We start from the raw sequence: 12,598 nt of genomic DNA on the forward strand, positions 1-12,598 counted from the left end.
TTTCAAATTTTCAGACCTTAACTAAGTCAAATGCTGTATCTTTCCTTTTCTTTGAAATGTTTCTTTTTCTAAGGAAATGTGTGTTTTTAAATAAGCTCTAAGGACATTGTGTTTGGGCACAAGTACTTAAAATTCTTTGAAGAGGTTTTTTAAGAGCACACATTCCTTATATCTTGGCCTGATTGCAAAGCTGTGTAGTGGTGAATCACTTCGCTAGATGAAGTTCAAAAGCATGACCTCTATAAAATGAGAAGTATACAAGCTACAGTTTGGAAAGAAAAATAATGTTAAAATGCTGGTTACTCCAACTGGTCCTGTCATACCTCCTTGTTTGTTTTACAGAAGCAAACGCTGTGACGTTACATCCATTGACATGAGGATATCTTTCAGTTTCATTGCATCTGGAGTCAGTGACTTCATACTGAAAAAGGTTGGTTTTGAGACTACAGACTATGACAGTTTTTAACAGTGAAGGAACGTACATGTTTGTGTAAATACATAGCCATGTATACTTGTAAGTATACAGACATGTTTGTATCTATCTATGCACAGGTTTAACCTGCAGCTGACGTGATATGGAAAGCATTTAAGGAATTTTATAAGCTTTGTGGAAAAGGAGTATTTCCTGAAAAATGTATTAGGAGTTACATCTACTGGAAAATGAGAACAGTGTGCTTTTTTGATGAAAAAGCTCTATTATTGGACCAACTGTGATAACTGGTTTTGGAGTCGTTCATGCCTTGAATCTTAGAACTGGGCAGTTTTCCCACAAACTTAGAGTCAATGTTCCCCTTTTAAGCCTGTTAATTTTGCTAAATTACTTATGTTATGAGTTAACTGCATCACAGTATTTTAATTAAGTATGTTCATAGTCATTTTAAAAATAGTTGACTGGGATAGGTCATTTAATTATATTTTATCTGTAAGAAAGCATTAGCTCTCCTGCGACTGATAGCTAGCAAGGCCATCTGCAATGCCTTTCAGTTCACTCACGCTGAATTGTTCAGATAAAGACTGTCAAGTGCTGCCTAAATAAGGAAGGAGCCTTGGTAGAGTTAAGTGCAGTGGAGGACACAAATGAAGCATTGATTCCAGGCATGCTGGAGGGTCTGAGCTGTTTCCTGCAGTGCTGAACCTTTTTAGAGTTTTCATTGTTGTTTTCCGTAAAGTATTAAAATGCGAGTATCTATCATTCAGGATTTCAGGGAAGATGAAAATGAGGATGGGGAGGATGAGGAAAAGGTGAGTTAAACCCCAATAGCTTTGAAAAGTACTTATTTCCTTCTCTTGTTAACCTTTTTAGGACAATAAACCTGGAATGATTACCTTTCTCTTACAGGTCTTCCTCAAGCCTGTTATTGAGGACAGAAATATGGAACTGGCCCGAAAATGCAGTGAAATAATAAGTGATGTAAGTGATGGTGACTGTTTGCATCCTTACATTTGCATTTCTGTTTCCAGTGGCTTTATATTTACGGTACATGTTTTTTTTCAGATATGTACAGTGCAGCATGTGCCCATCCAAGGCTCAAATATAAAAGCACACAAAATAATAGAAAAGCACAGCCTACTCTGGTACCTTAAATCATCAGCCAGAGAGGGATGAGCTTTTCAGAGCACTTGGGTGGTACAAAGCATAGGCCTTAGGAAGGAGAATGTTCCAAAAAGTGGGTCTCACGCAAAGGGTGTCTCCCATGAGAACACCTTGGCTGATTTCATCAGGAAAATGCAGTATTTTTTCTCGTTATAGCCTAATCCTATGAAGTTTGATTGGTTAGAACAGAACTGGGTGCCAGTATACATAGCTGTAAGGAGGGAGGATAAAAATAGAACAGATGAATTTTGAGTGTTATCTATTGGTCTGTGGTGACAGATGCTCAAAACTGCTTAGCATATTATTATTGACTTACACTTATAGGAAGAATTCACTGAAATGCTAGAATATCTTTAAGAATTATTTAGCTAGCAAATTCTTGACTTAGTTACTATAGATTTTTAAAACTGTCAATCAGATACAGACATTATATAAACGTCATAGATCGGATCCAAGACATTTTAAATTGGAGTAGATCCAATTGCTTCAATGTAGCAGCATCAGATTTACCTTGGTGGAAGTTTATTTCTGTGTCCCTCTAGGAAATTGTGTCTGAAGAGTAACTTTGTCCCTTTATGTGAATGGGAGTTAAGATGTGAGGATGGTGGCTGGCAGCAGAGAAGACATTACTGAGGAGAGAGTGACTTGCTTAACAAGTGTTCTTCTAAAGAAACCAAAAAATGACGTTTAGCTCATGTTGTGCTGTAATCTGATATTTAGATTCGGGTTGTTATTGTTCAAGGTGAATGAGTATGTTGATTTTATGAGAACAGAACATACAGAATCTACACATAAGATATAAATTGTTGGGGGTTATGTATCAGAAAATAATAGGTAACTCAGAAAAACAGTATCTGGGATGTGTAGGTGTTACAGTGCTGGCTAGAAAGTATGACTTGACAAGGTCAAAGTTTCCTCTTTGTCCATACACCATCTAGTAATACTTTAATTTTCACAGAAAGAGTGCTGAAAATTGGATAGATCCTTAAGAGAAGCTACCAAGATGGCTCCCTTGTAATCTGAAACTACTTTAGGAAGTAGTAGAGATGATTAATATTTTTACTGATGGTTATCTACATGCTTTCTTTGGGAAGAGAATGGCATATGGTACAATAAGTGCCTGTCAACTCATGTAAAGGCCAAAAGGAAAATGGACCTGGAGCACTTATCTGACCCAAAATACATTTAATGCTTCCATGCTACTTGTTTCTAAACATGGTTGCTGTTCTTAAAGGCAAAAACTCCTTGAAAAATGCTGAAGAAATATCTTCTTTAATTGAAAAGGAATTATTACTGTGCTGTATACCCTTTAGGAGTAGTGTTGGCTGTGGTTGTTAACTGATAAAGGGAGTGGCTGTATTTTCTCTGATTTTCTGCAGGGGCTTGGGAGCTAAGGTGAATAACTAAGTCAAACCAGGTTCCTGAAGCCTATAATGGTTCAGGGATGTGGGCTTCTGCTGAAAGCTTGTGATGTTAGTGAAGCCTGCAAGTGTGTTAGATTTTCCTTGAGATATGTAAAGTGTAATGCAAAGCGTCATGTATGCTTTCAAAGCAGTAGTAATATGTAATGGTCCAGGCCAATTAATTTCAAAGAAGAGACCCTGTGTTTAAAAAATGGCATCCGGTTTTGGGGCCTTATTCAGCCTCTGCTGAAATCAGTAGGTGTTTCTTTATTGGCTTGAGTGGCTTGAGTGTATAATGGCTTATACGCATATGTATAAGGGGTAAATTTTGTTTCCCAGAATTTTTGCTATAATTGGAATTTCTTATGACCAGTGTGCTGGGGGGTAAGTTCCTCACCCTGCACACTTCATTGTGGAGGCCAATAAACTGCAAGGAGTTTGCATTCTTGCCTTTGATTTTTGACTCATTAATGTTCAGGAATTTTATATATTCTTTATCCTTTTTAGCATGAATCTTTGCACAAACTGCTGTTTGTGTGGATGTATTGTTCGTATACATCTGTACATTTTATGTGTACAATGGTTTTATGGGGCTTGCAGTTTGGTCCTAAGATGACCTTGGGACAGCAGCCTGTGTCCATGCTGCCCACGAGACTGGGTGATTGTCCTTGTCTGCTGGTGGAGCTGTCAGCACAGTTCCACCATCAGAATGCAGTGCCAGGAGTGCTCATGACTGAGATACTGGGGTTGCATTATGCTCGCTCTGCATTCTTTGCAGGCTGACTTTAATTTGGCAATATGGTTTTAAAAAAGTGTTGCGACGGCAGTCCTTACTGCATGCATAAATGTCAGCCTTGAGCTGTACGTAGGGGAAGTTGTGAAGTGTTTATGTGCTCCGGTTCTTGAGGAAATCCCCGTTTTCATTTGAGGTTGGCAGATGTTTGTTCTGTGGCTGCGATACCCCCTGGATTGTTTCTCCCTAAAGCCATTTCATTTAATCTCCCTCCATTATGCAATTTTATTCCACAGATGTTTTCAAAACTGTCACGTGTGTTTGATTTATATGAATTACCTTCCTTTCCAGGCCTTTTCTCTTCCATATTGACATTGAGCCTGTCCATTTGCTTCTATTACTTACATTTTGGTATATTTTCATCTCTTCTTTGTTTTGATTGTGTGATGTGATGTTGTGAATACTGTTATAAGCAGAGAGGGGAATTATTATACGAATAAAATGATCGTTGACCAAACTGTCATAATCCTTTTAGGTAGAGAGGCAGACAGTCTGCTTCTGAAGATTCTGCTGAATTTTGGTAATGTATGGGACCAGTGCTTCTTTTCCTCTATAGCCAAAAGTAGTACTACTTGCCATTTAAGTGTCCCTATGCAGAGTCCAACTTTGCTTTAGCATGTCTCTCTGTTACAGAGCAAGGGCCAAAGAGACCTAGAGTCAAGTGCAGAAAGAGAGTGCCTTTCCCCTCTTACCAACAGGGTTGTGACCACTAATTCAGGGTGGAGCTGTTCCTCTGGACTCGCCATTACGTCACAGCCTCTAACTCAGGAGGACTCTGAGGTCCAAATTGCTGGAGACTAGCAAAATACTGTGGGGCAATAATACTATATGCTTGCCCTGTTCTCATGCTTTTCTCTATGTTTCTGTGGCCACAGAGAGAGGATTTGGTATTAGATGGATCTGTGGTCTGACACAGCTCTTAGTCTTATGAGAGATTATGAATTAAGAAATGTAGGGTTGGAAAGGGAATCCTTAGTGGAAAAAAGTTCCCTTTTGGTCTAGCATAAGAGCTAGATAAGAAGGTTCAAACCTTTTTGTGGCTTTTCTAAGCTTAAATGGGTCTTTCAGAGATGACAGTTCTATAATGGATCTTGGCATGATGACTGTCAACGTGGTTACATCATTGATGTTAAGATATTAAGAACAGTTTTTTGAGTCTATTCGTATTAAAGTTAGATTAATATGTGCCCCTGAATACAAAGGAAAGGTGGCTGCTTGGATTAAGCTGTTACTATCGGAGCCTTTCCTTTAGCCCACAGTCTCCTCCTGTGTTTCCCCCATGAAAAAGGCTGATGAAACAGGCCATGGGCAAGATAAATTTTCTTGGTGAGCCAGGAAGCTTCAGCCTAAAGGTTGGATGCCCTTGTTTTATAAAGTTGATCTTGCTATATAACATCCATTAAGAAAAAAATGCAATTTGAAGCTTACTGTTTTGGTGGCTGTCTAGGAATTTTAATCCATTTTTACTGCATAGCTGTGCTGCTGGTCAGAGTAGTTTTATGATGAGTCAGGGAGAAGAAACGGATCAGGAGAGAGCTATTAAAAATTGGGCCTTTAGCGAGCTATTGGACTTCAAAAGTATATCAAAAGAGCAGTGGTGGCTCCAGGCCATCATTTGCAAATTTTTCCTGTTATTTGTTGTTTTTGCAAGGCTTACCAGATCTACTCAACCTAAACAGCGTATTTTGTGGTGAGAGGTAAGTCACTTGAAGGCAAAATTTCCTATTCAGTATTTTAGACATTTGAATTTGTAACCCCAAACTTTGAAGAGGAATATTAACTTTTCTGCCTGTTCCGTCCAGCCATTGGTTATGTTCAGTCATAGCCAAGCTCTTGCTTACGTCGTTTACAGTAAATACGCTTTTTAAGTGCAGATGCCATGACTTCATTATACTTGTCCCATTTAATCTTCCGTCTTTCTGATTCCAAGTGATGCAGACACTTCTGTAGCAGAATGGAGTGTGTTGGATCAGAGTTTGACCACACATTTTGTTATATGTCCTCTCTAAATTGCTCATTTGAGCCTGTGTGTGTTTTGTGGCCTGTATGCATTACTATAATAAATGTGAATAATAAAGGAGTAAGGAGGTGGCATTAGTCCTTCACTGCTTTTGGATATTTTGAAAGCATGAGTTCTACAGCAGAACAGCTTTGATTTTTTCTTCTAGTCATATTGTCACCCCCCCACCCCCACCCCCCCAGTTAAGAGATACCTTAGGAAGCTTTCATTTTTTGATTTTTTTGAATGTAATTATTGCTCTGTAATTAAAATGGATGTAATTACAGTCAGCTCTCAGATATCTGTAGGTGATTGATCTAAATTGTGAGCAGCAAGACTCTCCATCTCCCCTACCAGAGTCTCAGCCCTACAGGAGTTTCTACTGGGAACGCCATCAAGCCTAACCAGTAGACAGTCAGCTCTGTGGATTTCCCATGTCCGTTCTCAGCCATATCACTGTGAATGAACACAATTCTACGAAGCCTTTTTATTTAAGCTGTTCATGTGCGCATACATATACACACTTGCAAGTGCATGCATGGATGCATGCAGGTTGAACAGTAAGTGCCTGCACATGTTTATCATAAAACTGCCCTTTTTGTGTATTGCTATGTGATTACCTAGGCGTATCGTGTCACATACAGGTTATGTGAACCATTTGGATTTGTGGGTCCCTGAGTAAAATGATGACACACGGTAATTTTACACCCGTTGTTCTCCAAACAGTTTTTATTTAGAATACACCGTAATCCACAAAGGCAGACGATGTGATTCGGTAATGAGATGTAGATTCCTTCAGTAGTCCAAACATGGATGAGCTCAATGGCAAACAAAATTATTTCCTGTGTGAGGATTATGTAGTCATCAGTTTGAGATGAATTTGACATTATCTAATCCATTTTGCAGTGGACAAAAAGTTTGCATCAGAAAGTACAGGAGCTGATTCTGTGTAAGCTGCCATCCTTCTTATGAATCTTCCAAGTCCCTGTAGAGGAGCGTGGAATAGAACTTGTGATATCCATTAAGGATTCAGAGAAAGAGGAAATTAAGACTGCATATTTCTGTAATGCTCAGATGCAGATCATATTGCTTCTGTCAGTGCTTGTCAGCAAGTCTAGAGTGCATAAATGCAAGCTGCTGTTGTGCAGAATGTGAAAACGAGGTTAGAGAAACGGTAGCAGATAATAACCATGAAAGCTTAATACTAAATAATTCAATTTGCATTGAACTAAACTATTCTATGTACAAAGAAGGAAATGTCACTAAAAACATTTAAGGCTATCCATGTAAAGTGTCTCTCTTTAAAACTTATTTAGTCCATCTCATCATAATTCACCATCTTTCTTCATGCAGTTCTTACATAATAAAGGTCCCTACACATTCACCATGTCTGTAGATTTTATTCTTCTTGCAATTTCACTAATACAAACAGTAACTCTGACTTCATCAACAGTCATGTCATTATACCTGCCCGTATTGTTTGCCCCATGGTAAGAAAAAGGTTGTTTTTTTTTTTTTTTTAAAAGACTTGTGTGTTTTGTTTTTTTTTTTTTTTTTGCAAAGTATGTCGTGGTGTTTTGCTTCAAGAATGGTTTCCTTTGTGCATACACATGATTTAAAAAATGGCTCAGTTGAAAATTTGTTTGCTCTTAAAGAAATTCTGTTATTACTTGCATGTCATGACTGTTGGGGTGCTTTGTAGGGCAATGATTTGGCAGTGGCCTTCTGAATTTATTCACGTAACTCTTGGATTCATAAAGGGGCATTTGATTATGTTATACAGATTCTGTGCTTGCTAGGTCTGTGATACAAGTTTGTTTAACAATTTTATCTTTGAGATGAAGGATCAGGGAGATCAATTATTCGATTCTCCTTTGTTTAGAGATACTAGAACAACTACAACAGCAGTGAAAATGTGCTGTAGATGTAGAGAAAAAATCATATCTTTTTCATCTTTATTAATAAAGAGTTCTGTGACTTTTACATAGCCCTGGTACTGTGTGTGAGAACTGGGTGTTTCCCTTTATGGCTTAATTTGATCCAGCCTGAGGTATTTGCAAGCCACCCAGCATAGTATCAATAACAACAACAATAATAATAATCCATTGTTTCTTTTTCTGTTTTTTTAAGAAAATTAAACTTCTTTTTTCTCCTCTTTGTAGATACACTATAAAGAAGAGTTTAAAAAATCTAAAGGCAAGTGCATATTTGTACCTGACACCCCGCAGCTAAAACATGTGAAAAGTCTTGGTGCTTTTATTTCTGAGGTAAGACCTAAAAGATTGAAGAATTCTTGTTGCTTCTTATCCTTCCTAAAAACTCTCTCAACTGAATATGGTGGTTTTTAGCAGGGGAAGGATGGCTTATTTCAAATAACAATTCTGTTTAAAGCTGAAGTGACTTAAAGCACTGCAATTAGTGTATACTGTATATGTGAGTAATAATAATTTGGAATTATGCAACACTTTTATTTTGGGATTCCAAGATATTTTATTAATGGTTCTGAGGAAGTCCTAGCTATCCCATTTTATGGATGGATAAACTGAGGAATAGGAAAAGGATTTCTTGTTACTTATTCTGCAGTGATGAGGTTTGCAAATTATACTTGTGCACAGTTTCCCTGCTGTGGAGAATTCACAGCCTGATATCAAACAGAAGGAGCCAAGGAAACTGTTACCACGTTATCACACCTGTGCTCCTCCAGCAAGGGGACTGGGGCAGACATCAGGTCAATGCCATCTGCAGGTCGCCTGAGCACTTGCTTACATATATATGCATGCCCATGTCAGAGTTTTTAGGTCTTTGCGTACACACAGACACACACACACAACTGTAGTGGCAAAGAAAGAATGGCAGCTTCCAAAATGCCAGAGCAGAGTTTACTGCCAGCTCTTTGTGTCGCAGGTAGAAGGTGTCATAGGATTGCATCTCTGATTATTTTCCATGGGTGAGAACAGCAGCAGGAGTTTTACCTGACAGAGAGTTGCTTTTGTTAAGGAACTGCTGCTTCTGAGGGATTTTTCTGCCACTGTGACCCTTGGAAAACTTAAATTTTTGGTGCCTCATTTTTTGTGCTACCTTTATGATTATGATAAAGAACATCCCAATATCCCTGTCTGGATTTATATAATTTATATACATTCTATATTCTATTTCTGATATACATCAGTTTGCTGTGTGGCTACATTCAATATAAATGCATCTGATGAATATTTTTGTTATATTTGTCTTCATATTTTCTGAGAAAGAGCGGCATATCCCAAGGGGAATAAATGTGATGAAATTATACTTTCTAAGAGACTATTGTAGTCTACAAAAGAACGATATAGAGAGAATATTTATCGAATCTATCTGTCTGATTCCAAAGAAAAGCTGCTAATTATTACTCAAAGATTTAGCGATATAAAGATATTTCAAAATTTTAAAACCCGTATGTTTTATGTTATCACACTGTTGAGCACTCTGTTTGCTTATTGCAGCATTACCTGAAGCCAGTAATGTGATGGATGGTTTATCTTGTAAATTACTGACCTCTAGTGTCCCATAACCTGTTTTTGCAAAACTTGAACACTGGAATTCTTAACAGCATGTCTACTGCAGTGAAAAAGAGCCCTCTGTTTTGGGAAACAGCAACAAATGTGACAGCAAATTCTTGATATATATAGAATACACACGGGGAACTAGTCTCTAATAAACAGCTGTATATTGCACAGTAAATTAATGACATTAGACAGTATCATTTAAGGTATCTTTGATATTTATGATTACTCTCACGGCAATACTTGACATTATTGTTTCATGAATCTGAAAAACTTAGACCTGGAGCAAAAGCCTGCCAGATTTTGAACTATTATTCTGGCCTCTCTCATAAACCCCTTTTGTGAGGAATTGCTAGTACTGAACACTGAACACCGGAGAAAGTACAAGATAAATAAAAAATAATTTAAAAATGAGTCTGTAATATGAAAAGATTAAGTAGAAATGATGGCAGAGACGCTAACTTCAGTGTTCCTGTCCTTTCCAGTTACATTTAGTTGCTACTACTTATTAATCAGTAAAATATTGGTTTTGCTTCCATTGTGCAAAACTTGGGAAAATGGAAAGAAAAAAGATAATTTTGGTTTTTGGAAATGATTTAAAAAAGGATAGAAAAATAACTGCCTTGCTTACCCTATTTTATACTTCCCCCCAAATTATTAAATTTAATTAGGAGATACTTTGCATTGCTTTGTGAATTAGACACATCCACCTAAAGTATTTTAAAGTTATTATTTAAAGATCTGGTTTTGCTTGAAAGTTTATGACAGCATTAGATTTTTCCAGTTCTAATGGTCTATGCCATTTTATTTAATAGAAAAAATACGTAGTATGATTACTGTATCTTAATTTTTGCATTACATGTCACCTTTTTCTCCCCTCTAGGTGAAGTATAAAGGAGCTGCTAAGAAAGACCTTTCCAACTCCCTTTATCAGCAGATGCCAGCCACAATTGACAGTGTATTTGCGAAAGAATTAACACAACTTCAGAGCAAGGTACAATTTTCGAATCACAAAAATGCTTTTTACATGAATTCTGTGACAGAATATGACCGATTTGAACAATATATTTGAATGGATACTTGATTGCCTGCTTGATTTAATGGGTGAGTTTATCATCCAGAGTTTATCACCATAACTTCTTAACTTCAAGAACTACTCCCTTTTAAAATGTTGACAATCTTACTTGTTATGTTTATTAAATAGAAATTTAAAAACTGCTACTGCATTCATCAGTCCAATGAAATCCATTAGAAATCCATGAATGCAATAAGGAATTATTGAATTCAGTGACATTGCACTGTGTTTATAGAATAGATGAATCTTATGTAACAACCAGTTCAATTTGGGTGTTGTGTTAGCTTTATAAAATGTTTGATACTGTAGGAAAAAAAAATAAAATACTTTAATGACTTTTGATGGCACTTACTGGTAGCAGTAAACGTATTTCTGATGGTCTACATACTACCACTCACAATAAATTCTATAGAATTAAAAATACAAAATCAAGTATATTGAACATAGTGTAAAACATGCAAACAACCACTAAAATAGTAAATTACAGTTCAGTTGCCTCCAGGGGCTTAAAAATATAATACCCTTAATGTAGGCAGGTGACCCTTCACTTCCATTGATCTTAGTGGAATTGTGAGTGTTAAGTATGTGTAATATGAATGAAGTTACAGATTTTCATTGTTACTCATGAGAATTACAGCTGATAGACGGTCATGGCTTTCTGTCCACCAAGCATTTCCACATTTTTCTTGTTTTGCCTTTCTCCTTTCTTAAAGATATTAACTACATATAGTTAGATGCAGCCAGTCTAAGTGAGCACACTCCTAAATCCATATTATTGATTGTATCTCAATATGCATTCTTCTAATGCAGTGATTTTTTTTTTTTTCAAACAAAGGAAAATACTCATAACAAAAGAAAGCACAGAAATCTCAGGACAGCTTGTGGAGAAATGTTTTGATTTAAAACAATATGTTAATCAAGGCTACATTAAGCAAATATAATAACATAAAGTATATTTTAGTTTTTTCATAGTTTGAAATGGAACACATATACACTCAAGTTAAAGCATCACAGTAGCTGAAATGACATTAATGTGACATTTCATTGTAGAGTGAGTGATTAGAAGAATTACAGTAGAAATAAATTGTGATTAAACTTGTATAACATTTTTAAACCGTTAGCTTGATTTATAAAACATTAGTTAACTAGTTTGCCACAGATTTACTCCTGGATTAATTCCAAATGAGTACATTCTACATTAGTTTACGCAAATGAGGTTAATTAACATCGATGATGTAGCAGAAAAGATAAATAACTGAGACTAAAAATGAAACCATTTGATTCATCAAAAAAACCCTTTCAAGGAAAAGACTGACATTTTTATTTGATTTTTTTGGAAGGTTTTCTTCAATTATCCAACAGTCATAGAGAAACAAATATGCATATAGGATGAGTTATATTTAAGCAGAAACTTTTCCTGTAAAGTTCATACCATCCCCCTAGGAATAGATGCATTATAAATCATAATCTACCATAAAACTTAGATACGCTGACACATTTTTCCAACTTGTGGTTACTGTTGCAGAGGACCTGAATTTAATGCTACTTTGCGAGAGATCCTAGGGGATTTTCTAGTGGAAAATCTTCTCTACAGTATTCAAATCTAATCCATATTGTGCCTATCACTGCGGTACCGAAGTAGCTAATACAAGGATTTCAGATTTCAACTGGGTCAGGATATGGCAGAGAGGATTTCTGCTGCATCTATATAGTTGGGATTGTGAATTTACAGGTCATCACTTCAGCAAGAGGAGACCAAGGGTATGCCATAGGAAGGAGAGAGAACAGCACCATCTGGCCATTGTGCCAACTCTTCTGCAAAAAGGCTGTTGCAAGCACAGAACTGCAGTCTGTTTCTCAATTATAGTAAGTTGATTTTAAATAGGTGCCGATTTCCTGAGAAGTGGAAAATATGAGTACGTGTCCTCCTCCCCGTCCACTCTAGAACAAATTTATGCCTTTGACTCCCTTTTCATGCTTCTTGGATGCAAGGCCGGGCTTGAATGCTTTTATAGCCAGATCAAACAGGTGCTTTCTTGCTCTGTGATGCCATGTTCTTGGCAGGATCCGTAGCCTCATCTGCCAAGCAGGTGTTTGGGGACTGGGGGATCACGGTGTGGAAGGAAGAGAGCCACTGACTCGCCCCACTTCTGCCTGCTGGCACAGGACCTCCGAGGCTGGTGTGCCTCTGCCAG

General features: G+C 37.1%; 1 protein-coding gene across 1 annotated transcript in view; it reads left to right on the forward strand.

Moving 5' to 3' along the window:
• The first annotated feature begins 1,085 nt into the window (after positions 1-1,085).
• Positions 1,086-12,598, forward strand: part of NEBL (nebulette) — a 98,526-nt gene continuing 87,013 nt past the window's right edge. The window contains exons 1-4 of the mRNA XM_075495420.1: positions 1,086-1,242; positions 1,340-1,411; positions 7,952-8,056; positions 10,212-10,322. Of these exons, the coding sequence (XP_075351535.1) occupies positions 1,177-1,242; positions 1,340-1,411; positions 7,952-8,056; positions 10,212-10,322 (354 nt within the window). The 5' untranslated portion in view covers positions 1,086-1,176. The remainder of the gene's footprint in view (positions 1,243-1,339; positions 1,412-7,951; positions 8,057-10,211; positions 10,323-12,598) is intronic.

Source organism: Mycteria americana, chromosome 2 (genome assembly GCF_035582795.1).
Source record: "Mycteria americana isolate JAX WOST 10 ecotype Jacksonville Zoo and Gardens chromosome 2, USCA_MyAme_1.0, whole genome shotgun sequence".
NCBI classification, from domain to species: domain Eukaryota; kingdom Metazoa; phylum Chordata; class Aves; order Ciconiiformes; family Ciconiidae; genus Mycteria; species Mycteria americana.